General features: G+C 38.2%; 1 protein-coding gene across 3 annotated transcripts in view; it reads left to right on the forward strand.

The window, feature by feature from the left end:
- The window catches only part of PPP1R12A (protein phosphatase 1 regulatory subunit 12A), a 115841-nt gene that overhangs the window by 35283 nt on the left and 56267 nt on the right, over positions 1–24291 (forward strand). For all 3 annotated transcript variants that reach the window (XM_033057586.2, XM_033057587.2, XM_033057588.2), the window contains exon 2: positions 9857–9987. In XM_033057586.2, coding sequence (XP_032913477.1) covers positions 9857–9987 — 131 coding nt within the window. The remainder of the gene's footprint in view (positions 1–9856; positions 9988–24291) is intronic.

Below are 24291 nucleotides of genomic sequence, written 5' to 3' on the forward strand. Positions count from 1 at the left end.
TTCCCCTAGATCCTGCAGAAGATTAAACATCAGCTGATGACTATAGAATACAAACATAGCCTGTGAGTCCACAGAGGAGGGCTGATAGATACAGTGCAGTCTTCCACTCTGAAGAACTCAGAACTGTGTAGAGGTGATAGTCAGAAGCAGAGGAAAAAAGAAAATTTGGCACATGTGGTTTAAATTTAATAGAAATGAACAAACCTATTTGCTTATGTAAACAGGTTCCCCTACAAAGTTTTCTTGATGCCTTTTTGTTTTGCTAGATTATTTTGGTTTAAAAAGTGCATTAGAGGATATCAGGAGGTTAAGTATTTTAAATTGAAAAGCTGCTTTGGCTCAAGAACTTGATTAGTCACCCACATGCTAAAAGCAGGTTATGTTTACTCATGGAAAAAAAAACCCTATTTGAAATGCAATTGGCTACTGTTTAATTTGACTGGGACAAAAATACATGTCCTATATGACATTGCTTTCTCTTTCTTAAATGTAATATCTACACATTGTGTGACCGTGAAAGCTAATAACTATCTAACAAATGCTTAATGAAAGCGTAACTGTATAATGGCACTGTATTTTTACAGTGTGCCAATTTTGTTTACTCCTGAACTTTGTTTCTTTTCCATACTTGTCAGGAAGTAGATGGTACCAAGCAATAGGACAAGAGGAAATGGGCAGAAACTCATGCACAGCAAGTTCCACTGGAGTATGAGGAAGAACTTCTTTACTGTTCCCTAGAACAGATTGTCCAAATAGGCTGTGGAGCCTCCCTCACTGAAGATACTGAAGAAATGTCTGGACACAATCCTGTGCCATGTGCTCTTAGGATGACCCTACTTGAGTGGGGGGGGTTAGGCCGGACGACCCACTGTGGTCTCTTCCCACGTGACCCATTCTGTGATTCTCTGATCTGTTGAAATTGCTTCAAGAAAGCAAGCTGTGAAGGCAGAGGCCAGAATAAAGAGAAAGCCGTTTGTGAAACAAAGAAGTCTGAAATTCATTTCTGGATACGACTCTCAAATTCACTGATTTTTTGATAGGTTTCAACAACACGTAGCTAAAGTGAGAATCTGTCATATGTAATTTATACATACTTACCTGCCTAAGCCTTCAGGGCTCAAGACAGCTTGTGAATTTTTGCATCGTACCAGCTACAATACCAGTCAGATCTTCATTTCTCCATTTTGCCTGGTTAAATCATGTTCTTTCACTTGGCATGTAGTTAAAAAGCTGCCTAAGAAGCCTGAAAATATGGTTATAAGCAACTTCCACAAAAAGTTATTTTTTAATTGGAATCAGAAGGAAGAGCAGAAGTTGTTTCTCAGGCACTCAATACCACAAGTTTAAGAAAAATCTAATTTGTGTGAACTTTAGACAGAGATTGCTTCGCAGAGTCCAGTCTCTTCACCAATTTTGTTAATGTTGAGCCAGGAGGAAAAAGGCCATTCAGGCAAACAGATCTGCACCAGCATCAGTAACTTAGTCTTTCAGTGCTATTTGGTTTGATCTCTTCCAAAATATTTTTTTTCCATGACATCTAATTTTCCAAGAATTATTTGAAAGATTTAGGCAGATGTTTTTGACAGGTTGTCTTGAGATTTTTCTTCAAGATGCAGTAGATGAATACCATTAAAGTTTAATACTACACATTTAGTATGGTGGTTTTGATTAGGAGATAACTCCTGGTGTGGGAATTTCAAGTGTTCCTGAAAATAGATTTTCACAGAGCTAAAAATAAAAACAAATATTTATTTGAAAGCACATTTGCATATAGTACTAGGTGGCCTGAAATAGCTGGGATTATTTCAGTAAAAACAGGAAAGCAGGCATGAGACTGGGTTGTTTTGTGCATATAATGGGTGGCAGAATGACTCTTGATCCCTTACTGGGATTGGTAACACTAAGGGGTGGCATCTCTGGTTAGAGCAAGTAATGTTGCAGCAGCCAACTCTTGTCTTCTTGTTTATTTTGGTAGGAGGTTAGAGGGCAAGAATAATTTTACCTCTGCTTGAAGCACTCTGGAACCACTCAAATATACGTATCTTATTGCTGTCCTGATTAAGATCTATGATTAAGCCTTCATTAGAATTTAATGAGTGGGAAATCCCTTTAAGATCAATTTTTTAATATGTAGATTGTATCAGTCTCAACAGTGACAGATTTTTGTATTTTTCATTAATTGTACCCATAATTACAGGTGCGTATTTATGTTACAAACTGGCAAAGCTTAAGGGCATGTAATTAAATTAGTAATTCAGTATAGCAGAGAAAATAAGACAATTTTAAGATGAAAATTACATTATGCTCTTACTGTGTATTTGAGCTGAACATTTACTGATTTCATGTAGCTCTTGGTTTTATCTTGGAGCTGAAAGAAAACCTTACGTGAACTATTGTTGAGAGATACTCATGTATAACTCAGAAAACTTAGCCAAGTTGTTAACATGAAATGGAAATAATAGCTAGAGAAGTTTGAGTTCTGGAATGATTTGTCTGTTTTTGTCAGTGTTTGACAGTTCTACAGGATTTGAATTAAGTACCAATGGTTAATGGGTGCTCAGTTTCAATAGCCTCTGCATGCCTTCCCCATGAGACTTGAATGGACATGAAACATTGCATCATCCTCAAGTAGTGCTTTTTCCTTAGGAGAAAGTGTCTTTCTCACCTGCTTTTGCAAGTGTCTAAAATGATTCTCATTTTCTCCGCTTAAAAGTGAAGTGTTTCCAAGAAATTTCTCTGGAGAGGAGTTTGCTGTAACTTGCAGGAGCTATGAGCTACTCTTGAAATGCTTTGATATTTTGAATTATTGGATATGGTAATAATAATTTGAACTATTTTTTATGGGCCAGTTCTCCAGGATTTTAAATAGTAGACCATTCTTACCAAAAACATAACATTCAAGTGTATCATACACATAATATTTACAGGCAAGTTAAACAAAATAACACTAGTCTAGCAAAAGGGTAGCATTACTAGGTCAGCAAGGATATTTGCATCGTAAACCATACCGTTTTTACTAGAAAGCATGCTTTAATAAAGTAAAATATTCGGTCCTAAAACTGCATTTTGTCGGTAGGCAAGGTATCCAGCATTACCCCAGCTCAGTGAAAAATTGAAGCTGTGACTTGTGGGTTGGCTAAATGAACACGTAATTTCATAATTGAGTAACATTTACCATCTGTAATACTAGATTAATGCCTGAAGTTCTGTTACAACACCAAAACCCTTCGGTTTCTTAATGTAAACATGAACATCAACAGCAGCCTCTCCAACCTAGATATACTGTGTTAAACAGAATACTTGGCAAATGGAAAATACGTAATTTCACGAATACAAGCCACACGGACTATAAGCCGCATCTCTGGGTGTTGGCAAACATTTTGTTCTTTGACCATAAATAAGCCACACCTGAGTATAAGCCGCTCTGTCGTTCGCAGCGAGGACCCGTGTGCAACAAAGTTGCCAAATAGTAACAGAACAGCGGCAGGGCGGGGTTACTGGCTTGGCTAAGGCTGTGCAGGCTCAGCCCGCTCGGGGCTGGTGACGGGGCCAGGTGGCCCAGCTCAGCACTGCCGCTCGGCGGGGCCACTGGGGGCCAGCCGCTGCTGCCACTGGGCTCGGTCACCCCGGCCCAGCGCTGCCCCGTGGTGGCAGGCAGGGACGGAGCACCCCTGCTCCCGCGGCGGCGGGCAGGGACGGAGCCTGCCTGCTCCTACCGCGGCAGGCGGGGGCAGGAGCCCCCTGCTTATCCCACGGGCCGCGGGGATGGCAGCATGGGGCCCCCCCGTCTCTCCCCCGGGCTGCGGGAGAGGAGGGAAGGAGAGAGCTCTCCCGCCTCTCCCCCCGCCCCCCGTGCTGCCTGCAGGGAGCCAGGCTCCACCCATGGTGCAACAGAGTAACAATTAGTAACAATCGTGAAATGCCGGCTTTTACTGGCCGGTTGCTCAACTTGGCACCTCAGTTTCCACTTCTGGGCTTGGAAATGTCAGAAAATTATTCACATATTAGCTGCTTCTGAGTGTTAGCCACATTTCCGGTGTGGGAGCAAAATTTTAGTCAAAATGGTGCGGCTTGTATTCGTGAAATTACTGTACCTACTTTTATAGTGATTGAATAGTAAATAAGTGTAGCAATTACTAATATTTCATACCTCATTTGTTGGTCATTCTTACCAGCCTTTGTCCCAAAAGTGTTCCGTTCCAGAATATTCAAGGGAGTCTTAGGACATAGTCATTATGAACAATAGAACCTTAAGATGTCATACTTTGTATGAAAACATTGAATTAATGGCCGAGTAACAAAATTAGGTGCAAAAAAAATATTCCTCCTTTGGATTTAACTCCCAGATTACTTTGTCTCTAGTTTGAAAGTTAGGTAAGGCTTGTGTTTCATTTCATACACCTTACTGCCACTTCACTTGTTGGTGTTTCATTGTTAATTAATATGCAACATAAATATGTAAGTTATTGAAAGTGGAAAGTGTTGCTCAAACTTGGTTTAGTTCTTTTGACCAAACTTCTTTTTAGACCTTCTCAGTGGTTTATTGACAGGAAAAAAAAAAACCTCAAAGAATTGCAATATGTAAACTTGCTCTTTTTTCCCAGTGTCAGTGAAGATGAACAGATGTGATTAGTAAGCTGTAATGTCCTCTCTCCTAAGAAAATCTTTCCTCATGAAGGCAGAAGTCATTGTGGTGAGACCAGTGTTCAGACTATGGGAATTATCTCATGGTGCCGTGCTCACTGGGAGGTCAGCGCGAAGGCTTGGGTAGGAGCAGTAATTGTGGAGTTCACACTGTGAACTGCTCTGTGGTGCCCTTAGTTCAGGGGGCTCATGGTTAACCACCCTTTCATGACAACTGATGGATTTAATTCTCTTCAGCCTCTGTTCCTGTCTCAGTTTCAGTTGAAACTGCTCTGCAAGTGAGGGAGGGAGGACAGTGAGGTAGACAGAGTAAGTAATGCGATTTCTGTAGGAAGACTGTACAAGGCCAGGTTGGATGGGGCTCTCAGCAACCTGATGTTCCTGCCCATGACAGGGATTTGGAACTAGATGTGTCCCTTCCAACTCAAAATATTTTATGATTCCATTAAATATTTGCAAACCAGAAACTAGGTTTAAATGTGTTGTAAATTTAAAAGTGCAAGTGGTAGAAGCAGTTGCTGATTTAAAAATATGTCTTTCAAAAAGTATCAGTTTGAAACAAGAAGCTTTAACACAGGCTTTATAATGAGTGAAAATTCAGAGTGAAACTAAATTTTGTTTCTCTGATAGTGGAATCAGGACATGAAAATGAATTTCAGAACAATGCTGCTTCTCTGAATACAAAACCCATTTTAGTATAATCAAAGCAAATAATTCTACTTTAATCAGATAAAGATAATTTTCTTTTTTTTCCTTATTTAATTTAAGTTCTAATTGCCTTTCTGATCCAGTTTAGATTCAGTTTAGGGCAGTGTGTCGGCATAGCTATAAGGGAGTGTGGTATGTGATGGCAGAGGGAAGGAGTAACCCAAGGTGAAGAGAACAGGAACCACTTTTAACCAGCTCTACTGCTTTAATTTGATTCTTGGGTACATTAGCAAAGATGTTCATGTTCTACCAAGCCCTGTTGGACCACTGGAATTACTTCACTTGAAAAATGGAAAGAGGGATAAACTATTCTCTAGACCCATTGTGTGAGGTCTTCTTCCTGTTTCTGGTATTCAGTTCAGAATGGCTGTTTAACTTGTTTTATCTCTTTTAATATATTCTTCTGTGTTCATATTTTTTACTCTTTTCTGTACCAAGAGTAAATGAGGAAAAAATAAAATGTGATCGCAGAGATGAAATACATGCTTGTTTTCCTAATAGATGCAAAATAATTTAAGGATTAGATCAAAATCAGTAGATCCAATTAGTAAAAGGGTGGGTTTTAATCTCTCTGTGGAGAATGGAGATAAATTTTGCGAAAACTTACTAAAAAATGTTATGTCTAAATGCCTAAATTAGATGGCGTTACCTCATTAGATGTTAATGTTATGAAAAACAGTAAAAATTGTAGCCACATGTAAGGTGCATGGTGTATGTCTCTGCTTCATATGTATGGGAGAGTGGTCTAACAGACTGATTGCTTCTTTCCCTACAAGATTTCTGATTCTTTCAAAATGATTACAGGCTTGTTTGTGCATATCTTTTGGGGAAGAGTGCTGTCTGCTGAATTCTTTGGGTGGTAACTTACTGAGGAACCAAGCACTTCTGATGTTTCTTTTAAAATTATCTCTTTTTAGGGCTACTGACTAAGTTATATTTCCTGTCACCTAAGTTCTTAACACATGCTAGCATCAAGAGCCAGCTATATGACCTGCCACTTGCACTGGAATACAAAGTCAAGGCAAATACAGTTGAAAGTCTAGCATGTTCAGCATGTTACCCCCTTTTGTATATTTATGGGATAAGGTTAAAATATTTCCAGCACAAGCTAGACCTGCCTAAGACTGGTCTGTGTGGGAGCCAGGTGCTGTTGATCTTTGCTGGTCTTTGCAGTCCAAGTTTTAGGTTATTGTACAAATGGGAAGTGGATTTTTTTTTTTCTGGATTTCAATGTACTTCCTTTTTCTTATCAGAAAAGGTAACCAGACTTTGTGTTCTCAACTTCTTATTACTGATTAGCTTAGTTTATAAATTGGTTTTCAAAGGAAAAGTTTTATGTGATTGTACCAGCAGGTGTCATTCTGTTTGAGGCTCATTGGCTAACTTAGGTCAAATTTGGCAGGATAATGAGTGCTTCATGCAGAAACGCCTTTCTACCAATTCACAAGGCTGGGGTTGAGAGGGAGAAACCAATTCATGGAATGAAGGGTATCTCATGTGTGAGATCCCAAGTTTTGCTTGCCCTAGGAGCTGGCTTGTGTGTGTGTTCTACAGATGTGTTTTGCAAGCACTTGGAAAGAGCTCTAGTTGGGAACTGTGGGCCATGAAGGGAGAGACTGGGAATAGGGGCAGATGAGTGCAAAGAACTAAGATAAATCTTGGAAAGGCTGTAAGAGATGTGAAAAAGGAAGACTTGCAACTGTCTGTCTCCTCTGTTCAGATTCTGGGACAGAGCTAATAGTGAGAATCTATCTCTCTGAGTTACTGCAGCATCAGTGGAACTCTAGTTATTTACATCTTGCATGTACATTGCTTTTTCCTTTGTAATAACTTGCAGGCTGACGTCTAGAAGGGCTGTTCAGAGGTTATTGCTTCAAGTTTATCATGCTGCTCCGACAGGCTTTCCTTTTGTGGTTGAGATGTCAATCTTTAACAACAGAGGCACTTCTGACACTTGATAAATATTGCTTTTAGAAATAAGCAGTGCGGTATGGAAGTGGAAAAACAATTAGATAAAATTTCTTTTATAACATTGGTTTCTTAGCTTTCTGTCTTAAGGTACCTGATGATAGGGAGAAGTGCCTTTCTTATGGAAAGTGCTGAGAGTGATAGGATCTATCCAACACCTGCCAGTAATTCCTTTAAGAAGAAAAGGGGATATGGAGACATAGGATGCAGTAGATTCGTGTTTTTCTTCATTAGAATCAATTGCAATTTGTTTTATTAGACTTAAGATAGGTATTACCTTTTTTGAGACCACAGTGAGTTTTTAATAAAATATTTTTGTTTGTTATGAATATGCAATCTCTGATAATACCTGATAAGTGTATTTGAGCTCTCCAGATTCTTGCCATGTATGGCACAATAAACTGCCCAAATTTGGTCAAATATTTTTAGCCACTTAGTCATATGTCTTTTAATGTGCTGCATATGTAAGCTTTTGATTCACTTAGCAACAGCATTTTTATGAGTATGTCTTGCCAGGTTTTCTCATGTGTACTTGAAAAATAGACAAAGATTGTTCTGTGTTGGGTCGTGTCACAGCCAGATGGTTGGGTGTTTTTTGGGGCTTATTTGTTAATAGTGCTAATCAATTTTAAGATAGCTTTTTTTCACAGATGATGAATTTTAAGATTAACAAGCATGTAGCATATTAAAATTTAATATTAAAATATCTATATTTGAAAAAAATTTCTGATACATTTTTATTTTTCCTTATAATTAGCTGGTGATTATTACTATAGATGTAGACTATCAGTGGTTGGTCAAATTGAATATCTAGAAAAACTGGCTATATGACTGTATATAGTTGATGTTTCTGTTAAGGGTAACATCTGAGCTTCTTGAATTTGTTTTCCTCCTAAACTGATTGACCATGTCTTGCATTTGATTCTTTTTCGTTAAGTTGCAAAATGTCTTACCAAAAGAGGTGATTCCCTCAGAGCTTGTTATAAGCGTTTAATCATTGTACACTGTTGGTAAGTGGAAGAAATTGAAGACAAATACACTTGACAAACTTGTAGTCTTTATTGTTGAGTATGTTAAGAAATTATTTTATTAGAAGAACTGATGATTTTAGGGATGGATATGATGAAAAAGTTTTCAAATCAATTTTCAAGAATACCTGAAAAGGTAGGGAGGATTTAATTTGAGAATGGGATTTTGGTTTTAACTGAAAAACAAATAATGCAAGCGGTGTATTGCAGACTACTTGTAGTCTTGCTGTACGTAACTAAAGCAAATGGAGTTAAAGAAGGGCAATTTGTGGCTGGTTTTGTTTGGGTGGTTACACTGAGCAGAAGCATTCTCCTCATGGTGTAGCTGTTGCCTCAGCATTGCAGAATGGAGGAAAGCTTCAGGATTCATCTTGGAACTTAAAATTGCTTAAATAGGGGTATCCGAGTTGTTTTCTTTCCATAGTAAAACGTTATGTAATTTTGGGTTTTTTTCAGAAGTATTTGGAAAAGTAAAATTTATACTTTAAGTGCCTTTCATTAGAGGTGTAATTCCCTAGTAGGATTCAGGAGCCCAATAGCAGAGGTTCTCCTTTCAGCCTTGTGGCTATGTAGTATTGTTGATTTATTAAGCTAAAAAATTAATACCAGTCTTGTGGGGTCTAGCTGCTTGGAGTTCTTGCTGCCCTGAAATGCAGAGGGACTTTTCTCTCAGTTGCTCTGCCCTTTTAAGGGCAGCAGGATAGAAGTTGGCAAGAAAACTTACCAAGCACCCTGTGAGAAAAATACTCGAACACAGGGAAGAGAAGCAAAATAGGAGTCAGTCAAGATGGAGGTCTGGAGAATGGCAGTAGCTCTGCATCTGAGCAATGCTGTTGGCTTGGTAATTAAGAGATGTGGGTAGATGATAATATTTTTACAATTGCCAAAGTGATTCTCAAATAAGTTTATAAACAGGAGTGGTTAATAGACTGTTAAAAGATTTAGGGTGGTATGGAATACACTGCAGTAGAAAACAGTAGGGGGATGTTGAAATACTGGGTAGCATCCACTTCATACTCCATAGTCCCATCTACATTACAGGTAAAATTGCTTTATGATATTGTTTTCAAAGTGCTTCCTTAGCTCTTAGTCACAATTCTACTTCATGGTATAGCTGTTTATTCAATTTTAATATCCACTCAAATGGCTGAACTGGGACAAAGTGAGGGCATGAGGAACCACTTTGTATTGAAGAATAAGGTTTTCAGTGGAAATTGTAATGGGCTTCTCACAAAACCAGAATGCATTTACCTGAGAAAATAATTATTTTCTTTTTCTTTTTAAAACTGTTTAAAATCATTTATTTGAAAAGTTTTACAAATCTGGAACACTGGCTGTTTATCTCTCAAATTTTTCCTGTCTTTCTGTGAGGCCCCAGCAAAGAAGCGCTACTTTCTCATCAGAACTGAAAATACTGATGTTTTCTACTGAAGATTTGCTTAAAGATGCATAGGAATGTAGAGCAGCTTTGATATGAACTTACTTCTTAACTCTTTCTTTCTTTGTAGGCTTGTATAGATGATAACGTAGATATGGTGAAGTTTCTGGTGGAAAATGGAGCAAATATTAATCAACCAGATAATGAAGGCTGGATACCTCTACATGCAGCTGCTTCCTGTGGATATCTTGATATAGCAGAGTAAGACTTTTTCCTCTATATTTAAAATCCATGTATTTTGCTAATACATTACTAGAGACACAATAGAAGCAGATGGTATTCATAAATTGTGTTTTTAGTTGCTTCTGGGATGTGTAGTGAGCAAGAATGCTTTTATATTGTGTGTTGATTGTGAAGTGTGCTGCATCTGTAAGTTTGTGTGTTGCATTTTCTCTTTCTAGGTTTTTTACATTGTGTAGTAGGTAGATACAAACATAAGACTGCTTTTGACTGTCAGATTATTTCTTTATTATTTTTTTCTGTAGAAAGTTTTTTAAGGGGGAAGGCACAAGGACAGTGTTCCAAATTACATATATTATTAGTCTGAAACATTATCCTAGGATAAGTCTATATGTAGGAGATAAGTTTTGCAGTTGTATTTGCAGTCTTGAAAGGTTTGTTTTTCAGCTATGGTATAGAACAATTGACTGGTTTTTTTGGCTGTGGAGCAAAAGCCTACAGAAAAAGCTAGATGCCTGTTTCAATATTAGTTAAACCTTACTCATTACTGAATTCCAGAAGTGGTTTTGTTATTTTTGAAATTTGTTGAGGGCTACTGAAGGTGTACTAAAACCACATTTTTTGAGAGGTTGCCTGTTTGAGCCTAAAATTATGATTCTTGTGAGAAAGTGTGTGGCATATGTTGTTTAGCACATTGTTGTTGCAGTTAAGCAGATAATAAAGTCCTTTTCAAAACCCTTTGGGTAAACACCAAATTCATTGATTTTGCCAAACTCATTGTGACATCTGATCTAGTGTAAGATTTGGATAAAATAGAAAGCAGTATTTTATCACATAATTATGTACTAATTGCAGCGGTGAAGAATGAAAATTGTGAGTCGGTTTTGAGAGTGTTACTTGCTGCAGTCTAAAGGGAAGTGAAAAATTCTGGAGACTCTATGTAATTTTCCCTGGAGTTTTTGTTTGGTGGTTTTGGTTTTTTTTCTTTTTGTTTGTTTTGGTTTTTTGGTTTTTTTTTTTTTTGAGGTGTTCTCAGCATGATGTGCTTCGTATATCCTTGGTATACCTGGGGCAGTATGTGATCACTGACTTTGCAATATGCCTTTCTATGCTGTGCAGGTGTTTGATGCTGTAATCCCCCTTGCATGCATTCTGGAAGTCTTTACTTCTTGGCTATACTATGACAAGAATTTCCCTGCAGAATGAGATAATATAAGCTTTTCTTCAGTTTAGTGGAGGTACACCTGCCTTTATTCCACAACAGGAAAAAGTTTATTAAGTGATCTTGATTTGGCATTGGAGCAAAAAATAGGCACTTGTTCAGGAAAGAGAGAGCAATGTCCCTTGTCCACTGAACAGTTTTTCACTACTGACTTGGATATCTGAGATCTGTCTGGTTCGTATTCTCTCAGAACCTCTCTGCATAGCCTTTAGAGAAATGGGGTTATTGTTATCATTATAATAGAGTCCTTTGGGATGTGAGACATCTAAGATGTTCAAAGAGCAGTGTTTCTAAGGTGCATGGACTTTTGAAGACAAGCTGTTGAAACAAATTTCCATATACAGCTGAAAAGGCTAACCTGACATGAGTTGGGCAATATTTATATCTGATGAGGCCCATAGAATTTAGATCTTCTTCAGACTGCTTCCCCAGGGTCTCAGCTTCAGATAACTTAGAAAAATGAATTCTCCAAACCACAATTTGCAGATGAAGCAAAACTGGGGGAAGGTGAAAGGATAATACAATAAACTACCAGAGATTATAAATTTTATTTTAATTTAGTCCATAGTACATGCTGGATCCAGCATATGCGTTAGTGAGGATGCGTTCCTGGGAAGCATGAGAAGGTGTGTTTGTGTGTGTCTGTGACTGAATCTGATATATTTTACTTTTAGCACTTATTTTTGTGCGAGAGAGAAGACAGGGAATGAGTTTTTGTGTTTCCTAAGTTTAACAAAGGGCTGGAGAGAGTCTGACCTGTGCTTCCCTTTCTCATCCTTCTGTGGAACTGCCTGTTGCACAGCTTTGTAGTGCTTCTCAAACTGGGGACTTGGCAATCATGTTTCTGCTTCTTTTGCTGCCATCTTAAGTTTTCTTAGGGCTTCCTTCCTTCCTTCCTTCCTTACAACTGTTTATTTGGAATTTACTTATTGAAATAGCACAACTCTTTTAAATCATCCAAGTATGCAAAATTAGTTAATATACAGAATTTGCTTGTAATTTGACAATTTTTATTTTTAAATTCGTAAGAAAAATATTACATGATAGAATACTTTGATTATTTCAAGGCTTGCATGTGTGAAAATCTAAAATTATTTAAGAAAGCAACTGAACTAGGAGATTCTAATTCTAATCTTAGAATTATAGAGTATTTGAGATGACCTATTTCATAGGTCATCTAGTCCAACCCCTCTGCAGTGGGCAAGGACATCTACAACTAGATCAGGTTATTCAGAGCCGTGTTCAACTTGGCCTTGAACAATTCCAGGAATGAGGCATATATGACTTCTCTGGGCAACCTGTTTCTGGTGTGACCAACCCCCACGCGGCTACAGCTTCCTTTCAGGGAGCTGGAGTGAGGTCTCTCCTCTCTCCTGAGCCTCCTTTTCTCCAGGCTAAACAACCCCAGCTCCCTCAGCCACTCTTTGTAGGACTTGTGCTCCAGACCCTTCCCCAGCCTTGTTGTCATTCTCTGGGCATTCTCCAGCACCTCAGTGTCTTTCTTGGAGTGAGAGGCCCAGAACCAGACACAGAACTGGAGGTGTGGGGTCACCAGTGCCAAGTACAGGGGGACAATCCCTGCCCTGCTCCTGCTGGCCACGCTATTGCTGATCCAGGCCAGGATGCCTTTGGCCTTCTTGGCCACCTGGGCACACACTGGCTCATGTTCACCCACTGTCACCAGCATCCCCAGCTACTTTATCCTTTGGGCAGTTTCCAACCACTCTGTGCCCAGCCTGTAGCACTGCATAGGGTTGCTGTGACCCCATGTTGTTGGGGTGTAGGACCCAGCACTTGGCCTTACTGAACCTCATCCAGCTGGCCTTGGCCCATTGATCCAGCCTGTTGAGGTTCCTCTGCAGAGCTGCCTGACCTCCAGCAGATCAACACTGCTGCCAAGCTTGGTGTTATCTGCAAACTGACTGAGGGTGCCCTAGATTCCCTTGTCCAGATCATCCATAAGGATAATAAACAGGACTGGCCCCAGTGCAGAGCCCTGGGGAACACCAACCACCAACTGGATGTAACTGTTCATCACCACTGTCTAGGTCCATCTATGCTGTTTTTTATCCAGTGAAGAATGGCCTGACCGGGCCATGAGGAGCCAGTTTCTCCGGGGAATGCTTAGAGATAGAGTGTCAAAAGCTTTTCTGAAGTCCCAGCAGACAACATTCACAGCTTTTCTCATCCAGTTGATGGTCATATGGTCATAGAAGGGAGATCAGGTTGGTCAAGCAGGACCTGCCTTTCCTAAACCCATACTGGGTGGGCCTGATTCCTTGGTTGCCCTGTAGATGACACAGTGAATAATTTCTTCCTAATATCTAATCAAAACCTTCCCTCTTTCAGTTTGAAGCCATTCCCCCTTTTCTTGTCACTACATAACCTTGTTAAAAGTTCCTCTCCAGCTCTCCTATAGGCCCCTTTAGATACAAGAAAGCTGCAGTAAGTTATATATATGTGCTGTAATGTACACATTACTCTAAAGTAATCTCTGCTGCTACTCAGATGTTCCTGAGTGAGTGCACCCATGTGGTAGAGATCTGTGGGAAGTACAGAATATGGAGGTGGTGGGGTGCTTCTCTGAAAAAAACTCTGGATATCTCAGAGAATCACCACTTCAGCGATGTTTTTGCTTTTGTCCCATGCTAATTGCTTGTGGGTTGAGTGAATTTGTGGCATGGCCTCCCACTTGTTGGGTTTTTATTTTGCTCTGTACTGTCTGGTCAGTGGGCTTATCATTGCAGGTGTGTTCCCTGTCCCTGTTATCCTGCACTGTGTTCACCACTCCTGTGACAGCTTCTCCCAGCAGTGTCTCCTGTACCGTTTCAGTTTTTTGTCCTTCAGAACAGCCATTTTCTCTTGAATATGCTCCCTGTCTCGTCTAAAACAATGCATCTTCCACTTGAAGAAATGTTTGTCTTATAGAAGGCCACTTCAAGTGAAATACAGCAAAGAGCATAGTTTAGTATGTAACAGTGTGAACTGCTTGCAAAGGGGGAGTTGTGCTGTGAAAGTAAAATTTTTGGCATGGTAGGCAACTGCTCCCATTGTTTCTGACATCTGTAAATGCTGGGAGTGTTCCAGCTTACTGGAAATTCTTTGAATTCCTTAATTTTAGAATTGTCTATTTAGATAGGTGTTCATCTAGTTTATGATTATGTAAATCACCTTACAGGTAATTGTGAAATGAACATGTTCTAAATCAAAATTCTTCAACATTGCCATAACAGCTGGATTTTGTGTAGTATGTTCTCTTTTCTGTTTTCCATTTTTTTTCATAGACAGAAATCTTTACCCCAACGAACTTTTTTTCACTAATGTGTTAGTATGAATTAAGAAATCAACATGAAATAGTTTGTAAAATTACAGTTATGTGAAAAGAAACTTGAATGCAGGAGGACTTGAACAGAAATTTTATGTATATTCTTCAAGATGGTATTTAATGCATAGGACCCTTAAATTTACTTTTGTAGAACTGTTTTCTTGTGTATATTTTATCTGATAGATCTCTTCTACAGTTGAAAAGTTTGTATATTGTTTCAATATCAGGGAATAAAAAAATAACATTTTTTGAATGAAAAAAAAAGTGATGGGGAGGGGAAAATAGTGCAAAGTTGCATTTAAGAAACAATTTTTAAATGCTTAAGTTTTTATTTCTCTCTGCTATGTGTTGCACCAGATTAAAATAAATGTGAAGTAATAGAGTTTTCTCTTTTGTTCAATAATTGAAGTTTGCGTTAAAAGTTATTTTCTTGTGGACTTTGTAGGATACCTAGTTGTGAGTGTGTAGTTGCTGTATTTTAAACCTTGTTTGCGACTATATAACTATATAACTATACTGTTCTACTACTTAAATAAGAATGCTTTTTCATTTTACCCAGAATGGAAAACGCATCTTCCAAGAAGTGTAAGAAAAGTGTCTTTGAAAACTAACATAAAGTCAGTGACAGTTACAGTTTTGTTGCAAAAAAAATCTCAAAAACTGAATGGGGAGAGAGATGTCTGCTGGAGAAAGAATAGCATTTTCATACCTTCGTGTAGCAGGTATTACAACAGTTTGACAAATGTTACTGTAGGTACTGAAATTACTCATGGGTTCAAGGGATTAGAACTCCATGGAGGATGGATACATTAAAAAATAAAATGGAATCTGATTAAGAAAGTCCATGAAAGTAGTTGGAAAGGTAGTATATGAAAAGTAGCATGTATTTACTCTACTTTTATCCTCCTTAGAGATCTGGAGATGGGCTAGATGTTAACTGGATACTTGGACTAACTCTATATGGTAGCTTTTATGTTTGAGAAGCATAGTAGCTTGATACCCATACAAAACCTAAGACTAAGCACACTTTCAAAATACGCCTTCCTTTTTTAAGATGTTTTAAAAGCTGAAGCATATGATTACAGTGAGAAACAGAAAAGCATCTCAAGTTCAGAGTCTTTTCAATCAGTTTGTTTAGGAACAGAATAATAGTTTGACCAACTCTGCTGCTGTAAAACACAGCTCACCCACTTTTCCTTTCTGCCCAAAGTTTCCTGTGTTGTATATCCCCTCCTTCCCCTAATATTTAAAGCAGACTTTAAAAAGCTTGTGTGTAACCACAGGCTTGCTGCTGACGCCTGTCTGTTCTTCCGGACTCCAGACACCTGAAAGTCAACCAGCCAAACTTGTTTGCTGAAGCCTTCGCAAACCATTGTCCCAGATCTCCCTATTTTAGTAACAGTCCATTAAGACTAAATGAGTGATCCTTGTCTGATAGAGGACTCGGAAGCAATCCTGCAAGCCTGTAGTTGGATATCTAGATGTTCAGTGATAGGTGGTTTTCTTAGAGCTCTAATTGCCTTTCGGGGACTGCTGTGGGTGCTGCCTGGTAATGATTCCTGCCTGTGGTACAGGACCAGTGCTTGTCTGGCAACAGCTAGTCAAGGGAATTCAGTGAAGTTTGACAACATCATTAGAGTGATCTAATTTGAGACTATTGCAGGAACAGGCAGATACTCACTTCCGCCCTTGGTTTTGCCTCCTCCCTCCCTCTTGTGTTGTCTAATGATCACACAACAATGTGGGAGCTATAGGCATAAGAATAGCCTTCAAGGGCTTTGGATGCCTTATTCCCCTTTGGATCATTGAGCTGACCTGGCTTGCCAGCAGCACTTGGCATAGATAGGCAGGTAAAAAAAATGTCTAAGCTGCTTTTCAGACATATCTTGTACTTCTGAGCCAGAAACCTGGCTCAGTAGAGCTGCCTGTTCAGTGGTGGAGTCCCATGCTTCATCTCCCACCTCATGAACCTGAGCCTCTTGGTACTGTTCAGTGTTCTTTCATGATATCTGAGGGTGTTGGTGCCAGAAAGTACGTTTCTAAGCAGTTGTTTTCAATCCATTTTCTCTCAAAGTTTTAATAACTTAATCATCTGAACCTGTTTCTTACTTACTAGTGAGTTTTTAATCCAAACTATTTTGCTGTAACCCATTTTAATCCTAAAGAGCGAAGCATTACTTAGGCAAAACACACTAATAAAAATGTCAGGGATGACTCCTATCTCCTTCAGCTTGGTTCCAAGTTACGATTTTAATTAAGTAAGTAGGAAGTGATATTACTAGTGATACATTCAGAAATGGATCTTTGGTGAATAATCAGAAATTTGGATTTTTGAATGACAAGGTAAAGCTTGTGTTCTGAGGTAAACCACATGCAAACTGATGATGCAAACTGGTGTGGGGTTTGGTCTTACAAGGTAAACGGATGTTACTGTCAGAATCCAGTATGTTTATTTAAGTACTAGGAAATGTTAACTGGAGGTGTAGAATTAAAAGGAAAAGCAAGCAAAGATGAAACATACAACACCCACTCAAGAAAATGAGATGAGGACTTTAGAAGGACAAAACAAGCCATGTGACAAAATAAAAACAGGGAAAGAAGACATATTTCCAGCCAAGGAAAGACAGCTGTTCTAGAAGAGTGAATGACTCTTACAAGTTGATGCTGGTTAAGCTGCAGTGGTTTTTTTTGAGAACTGTGAAAAGATCACCACAGGCTTTAGAAGATTGTTTCAGTTAATTTTCATTTACTGCCTTCTTTCTGGAAAAACAGATTGGGAAAAAAACATGTGCCCCCTAGTGTCCTCTCCCCCCAGTCAAAAGTGTGATGTTCTATGCAACATAAAAGTTCCTCCTTCTCCAAACTTGCGTTAGTTATCTGCAAGGATAAAGCTAAATTCTGTTAGATGAAATAGTAGACAGACTGGGAGAACATCAGTGAGGTAATATCAATTGGCATTTTCTTTTATGAAGGTGTACTGTGGCAGTGTCCTGTTTCCAACATGTTTTTGCTACGTATATGTATGTTCTAAGAATAATGAAATGCTAATCAAATTGTTAAGGTTGATGGTCAAGTTCCCTTTTCGAAATCGTGTCATTATGTTGTAGAGTTTAGTATTTTTTACTGTGTAACTAGGATCCTGTGTGGGGATAAAACCCAGCTGAAAGGAATACACAGTAAAATGTGATTGATGGGTTAGGGGAAACTAAGACTTAAACGATTTTCATTCAGGTGAGAGAGTCAAGGAGAGCTGGTCACTGTAAAATGCACAAAGTGTGTGCTCTATAGCTGCCTTTTTTCAGATTGGGAAGTGTACATCTCTACTTGTGACCCTAAATATTTTTAGTTAGTGTACTAGCATTTAGTAAGTGTTCCTGTTCTTATAAGTGTAAATGTAAGAGAAATTAAGTTCAGAGATACCTTCCTCAGGAGCACAATCTAATGGAAAATACGTTTTATTTCTTTGAACTGTATTAAATCTAATGAAAGGTCAAGGGACTGATGCCCACTGTAATACCCAGAGTGCTCTTAATTTTTTTGGCTGAAAAAGAATTTGAAAATAGAGCTGATGTCTAAAGAAACCATCTTGCTTTGAGAAGTGGAATAGGAGAGATCTTACTTGTTTCTCACAAAACAATGGTTTTATTGGTATCCTGAGAACAATTTAGAGTAGATGCCTTACATCTGAATTCTGAATAGAATAATGATAGATAAGGAAACTTGAGAGCTTGGATAGACTCTCAAGAAACAGCACTGAGTTCCTTCCTGTCTGATAGCTTGTAACTGCCCACTACCACCAGTAAGTTCCTATTTTCTAGGTTGGACTAGGATATGGAGAACAGCTCTGGATAGATACATGAGCAACCAAGTTCTGAATTACACAAAGGCTTAGTGAATAGTGTCACATGTGAGGGCCTTGTCAGCCAATTCTGAACTGCTGTATGAGAGAGGTGGTGATAGATTCTCTGTGGACTGTAGAATCTATGGAATTACTAGTGCTGTTGACCACTGAATATAGTATTTATTGAATTATTTGATACAAAAATAATTTGCAGCAAAGTTGGTTTTGAGGATTGTTTTCTAGGAGAAAACAAGGTTGTGGTGTAGATTGTCACTTCTGCGCTTCTCGGTTTTTATTTTCTTTAAACTTTTACTTGAGTGGTTTTCTCTGTTGTGAGTTTGACCCTATTCTGGCACATGCAGTAAACTTTCTAGTGACACTAAAGCAATTTATGACCTACTTATCCTGTCTTAAAGCCATGTCTTTTGTTGGCTATCCTGAACTGCGTCATTTCAGTGCAAATGATCCTAATTTGTGTGTGTTTTTCTGGTCTTATCCCTGGCTGGGTCAGGATAAAAGATGATTGAATTCTTCTAAAATGCATGTGGATGTAGCCATAGTATCTCTAGACACCTAAGGGCCGCTGTGCATTGATGAAAGTGAGTTATTTGGGTACAATTCACATACTAAGACACAGAAATGTGGGGATTTTCTATAAACAGTGGATCTGACAGCAAAAAAAGCATTAAAAAGGAATTATTTGAAACCTCTTTATGGCAGACGAGATACTGCTTATCAAATCTGAATGAAGAGTAGGACTTTCTTTTGGAAGAAGAGTGATTTCAAGGAAATTCAAAGCTGACTGAACATGTAAACAACTGCTCTGGAGTGCAGATTACTGGTATCTGAGGGTCAAACTAAGTTCAGTACTACTGAATGATGCTAGAAATTGCACTATAATAATAATGTTGCTTTACAGAGAGGTCTGATTACTATATTCTTACATAATATAATTAGAAATAAGTACTGTGATGTAGTAGTTATGTATATGCTAAGATCTGTTTAACACAGGAGAAGAATTGATTTGGTTTAAGTTTTTCTGGTATAATTGCGAGCATGTGGCTGTTGGAGAAAAGCCTCTAAACTTCTGCTGAAATAGAAATCATTAGGTAAAATCAGTTATTTTTGATGCTATTATTCCCAAATATAGCAATGCTACTTTTGGCATAAGGCAAGAGGGTTGGTGAGCTGCTGGTGGGATTACCTCTTGTTAGCTGAGGAAAGTGGGAAGCAGCACGATCTTCCTTCTCCCTCCTCCTCTTCTGCGTCCATGCTGCTACCTGTTCTTCTCAACCACGGTAGCTCAATCCCAATTGTTCACCTTGCTGAGGGTTCTGTAGATCACCACAAATACTTGGAGACTTGCTGTGGGAAAGCATTCCAAGCAGTGTTGTCAGCTGGAGTTACAGTATGTCCTCTGCAGCTGCAACGAGATCATTTTCATACTCAGCCTTCACTTGTGCACAATATGCTGCAAACTTCAAAATGAACACTTGTTCATGAAGTGCATCGTGAAAATAACATTTAATATGCACGTTAAAAATACTTCTTGTTTTGCTTCATTTCATTCCTGCTGAAATTTTTGCCCTGTATTCCTCCTGCTAATGCCAGGCTTCACTTCTATTTTTTCTTGGGTGCTGGTTTGCTTTGGGGGATTTTTTTGTGGTTGCTTGGTTTTTGTTTTGTTGGTTTTTTTTGGTTTTTTTTTAATAGACAATATGTTTCCCCATATAGCTTTCTTTGTGCTTTCTACTTTAACTTTCTTCATTCACTGTTTATTTTCACCTAAGCATTGCTTTGCCACCTCTCACATGTCTTTCCCTCTATATGGATAAGGCAAAATATGAAGGCTTAGTTGCTTTTCAGATGCTGCAAGTAGGAATGTTTCCTGTTCCATCTTTGCACTATTGAGTTTAGCTGGCCACCTACGTACAAATATTTCTGAAGCTGGGTTCTTTCAGAGGTTTCTTGGAACACGAGAGCACTAAAACTAACCAGATACTGTTATCTACACTGTTTCTTTTATGCTCCTGCATACCAAGAAGGATGACAGATGGGATTCTACTTAGTCTGCTTCCTTGGGCATGCAAGTTGCAGTGGAGGCTGAGAACAGCCAGCTATGTGCAAAATTCAGTGTTGGTATGCTATAGAATGTTGGCCTCATAATCATAAATATGTTTTTTATATAGGTACAATATTTAGAAATTATAGGAAGTGCTGTTTACGTAGGAAGGTGGGTTTTTTTGTTTGTTTTGCTACTTTGATAGCCTTGGAGTATTTGACAGTTTTGAAGCAAAGATGTGTGCAGTCCAAGATGCCTTTCATAAGAGCTTCACAAGAGAGAATCAGAAACTGGATTTGATGCTATCTGCAAGAGCTATTGCATATCAAAGGACATTAGAAGTCTTTGCAAATTGATTAATTATTTAGGAAAAAAACCCCAAACTTTAGTCTGGATTATCCTGATGAAAATTGAAAATAAATGTCTCCTTCTATTTGCTTAAAATCTTTCAGCCATTGGTTTCTCAACTATTTTTGTTACTCTTTTTTTAAACATCTCTAGTTGTCAGAAATTCTTGGATTTTGTGTTCTGCAAGAGGAAATCATAAATTTACCTCAGGTCTCTTGTTGATATTAGCTGTCTTAATGTCATCACTCATGTATTTCAGGATAAGTAACTGTCTAGTAAGGCCAAATAACTCTAATTGGTCTGATTTAGCTTGGTGTTTTGCACAGCTACTAGCTGATGATACTGCTCATAGTGGGAGCATTCCTTTTTGGAAAGTGCTGCAACATTCTTTTTTTGAAAGAGGAAGATGTGAGTGAAAGTCTTGTATTTTGCAAAGCAGCATAACCTTAAAAGTGCCTGAGTTTTTTTATTATTTGATTTCATTTAAATGCTGTCACAGAAGCCTGTCTTTCTTGTGCCGGTCTGTTCAGTTTTGAATGTTCAGAGGCAGAATGTTGAGGCACAGCAGTGATTGACAGTGTGGGATGGCATTTTGCAGAGTGCCTGAGTAAGACGTCTCTGTGAGTTTGACTTCTGTTTTTCAAGTTATTTGATTTGTTCTCCTTTGGTCTTAAAATCATGCAGGAGAAGGGATTCTAGGCCCACTTGAATTTCTACCATTTTGGTTACAATGCTGAATTTGGAACTTTCATTTTCTCTTATAAATCACAGATTCAGAAGACAGAACTGCAGTAGTACCTCAGCTGTGGAGAAAGGAGTTTGAGGAAAGTAACCTGTTGGTTTTCTCTCAAGGGCTGAGGAGAGTCCCCCATGGTGTAGAGCAGGTGCTGTGTGAGGGGTCCCTGCCCAGGCAGGGCAGGGCTTCTCCACACCTGGCGAGACCTGCCATTGCCTGCCCCATACTGCACACATTTTAAATTCTCCACCAAATACCTTTAGGAATTAGAACACAGGTTTCCAAAACTGTGAAGTTGTGGCTTTTTATAATTGAATTTATCTGGGGTTTGAATTACGTGTTCAAAAGTGAGAGTAACGTTGTGCAGGTGCATGAGGAAGTGATTGATTGGCTGTGCACTGGCTGTTCATACCTGTTCAGCCAACTGTATATTTTCCGTGGGGCTTGCCCACTGACACAGGCTGTATTTATGCTGTGTACCACAACCTAATTTAGCATAATATTACTCTAATGCTACTGGATTTGCTGTAGGTTTGTATTATTTTAAGACATTCAAGAAAAATAAGAAGACCAGGCCTTTCTTCAATATCTTAATTTTGCAAAGTGTATCCTTGTAATTCAAGAATCATATAGAAGCTATAATCCCATCTCTCAATATGTTGTCCGTATAGGTATGTATACCTTTGCTTGCCTAGCCTGTAAGTGTTACTTTTGCTGAAAGTTAAATGCCAAAAAAAACCCCCTCAAACTGATAAAACCAGACCAAAACAAAATTACATACATTTGGAAACAACAAATAATCTCGAGGTAGAATTTCTATCTTGCCTGACTTAGTAACAACATTGTTAGGAAATCAGAGTGGAACTATTTTACAGTTAGAAAATATTTTCAGAAATATTCCCACACATTTAAAGCAACAGAGGATCTGAGAAGGATCAGATTTTACAGTGTACATAAACTTAAAAAAAATTGGAAATAGCAATGTTAAAATTTTTTATTTTTTATTAAATGTCTCTTGAAGGTCTAATTGTTTGGCCAGAGTTATTATAAATGTATTTTTATCAGTAATATGAATGTTTTACAAAGATGTACTTTTAAAAGTGCATTGATACTTTATTATTTAAAAATATAAACAGTGAATTCTGAAAGGCTTTTTATTTTAAAAAAGGCAATTGAAATACATATTCCAAAAAGAAAGTTTTTAATTTTTTTCATTGTTTTTTCAAATGAGAGTTTACACAGCTGCATGAATACAGTGATACTTTTTCAGTCTCTGGCTCCCTGTTATCATTCAGTTAAGATACTCATGGAATTAATTTGAAACTCCACCATGTATGGATTTTTTAAAACCGGCGGGGTTTAGCTGAAATGTTAAATGTTAGCTCATTAGTTGAAAGTTCTTGGCAGACCAGTTGTGCTGTTGGTTGGGGCCCCCACTAGCAATTAGGCCATGTTTCCCAGGAAGGACACACTGAACATGTTTATTTAAAATGTATATGTAGCATTTTTTAGGCAGGTTCCTCTCATCACATTCTAGGAGTCAGGAACTGCTTTCCAGTCTTCTTGAGCAGTCTGATGGTACCACTTGTTTGCACTTGTGAGCTCAGTAAGCAGTTTGCAATGAACTGATTCAATTCAGTGGCCACTTCTCTACCCTTCCCTGTATTGCCACCCTTCTGGTGACCTTCAGGTTCAGCCAGTACTTCAAGTTAATTATATCTGTAATGACTTTGCAAACTTGTTTCCAGATACTGTGAACTGGGCCAAGGTTCGAATGTAAACCCTCTTTCTGGTGCTGAGATAAATAATATGAGAATGCTGTCTGCAGTGTATGCTGTTACCCAAGCTGGAGCATCTTCCAGGTTCTTATTTTCTAAATTCAGAGATATGACTCAGCTTTGTATACAAAGTGTCTTCAGAGAGAGGTGTTTTCCTCTCTTTTTTTCTATGTATGCATTTTGTTAACAGATGTACACACACACAAAATTTCGTTGTAAAGGTTTTTTATTGGTTTGGGATTTTTTTTTAATTCAGAATGTAGGCCATGTTGCTAGTTAAAATTTATTTCTAGTTCCTGGGATTTGTTTTGGTGTGGACTGTTTGGCTTTTGTACTACTGTACTACATCTAATCTCAGAGGGTTGGTTTTTATTGTCCCTAATATACTGAGATTCCAACACTTTATTCGTGGTATAAAAATGCATTTTTCATGAAAACATGAGAAAGTATCTGGGTTTCATAATAATTCTAGAAAAATAAATGTTTGCTTTTTTTTTTTTCCCAGTATAGTTAATTTCAGTTTTCAGTAGCTGTTGAGGAATATACAGCAGTGACTCCTAAAAGAAAAAATTCAATTAGAAGTATATTTGCCCTTATAAAACAATGGTATTGAAAAGCGAACTTGTTCTTCCAGTCTTATGCAGACTGCATAATCCTTGTCATGGAAATATCAGGACAAAGTATCAGGAATTATTTTCTCTTGCTACTTTTGTTTCTCTTAGTATTCCTGGGATACTTGCAGTTCTCTATATTTAGACCACAAGAGTCTAAAAGCAGTACCTTTAGCTTCAGTGTTAACACTTGAAAGCCATTACTTGATAGAAAAGCATGGTATTAATCAAACCACTGTTTCCTTGTCATCTATTTAGATTTAGAATGAACTCCTTCCAATACATTATATAGATTATCACTGGATTTTCTGAATTATTCTTCTGTCGTTGTCTATTGAGCATGACCATTTTTGAACAAGTGAATTTCAAAATATACAAATTCAAGTGCTATACCAAAAGGTT

The sequence above is a fragment of the Catharus ustulatus genome, chromosome 4, assembly GCF_009819885.2.
Source record: "Catharus ustulatus isolate bCatUst1 chromosome 4, bCatUst1.pri.v2, whole genome shotgun sequence".
Lineage (NCBI taxonomy): Eukaryota > Metazoa > Chordata > Aves > Passeriformes > Turdidae > Catharus > Catharus ustulatus.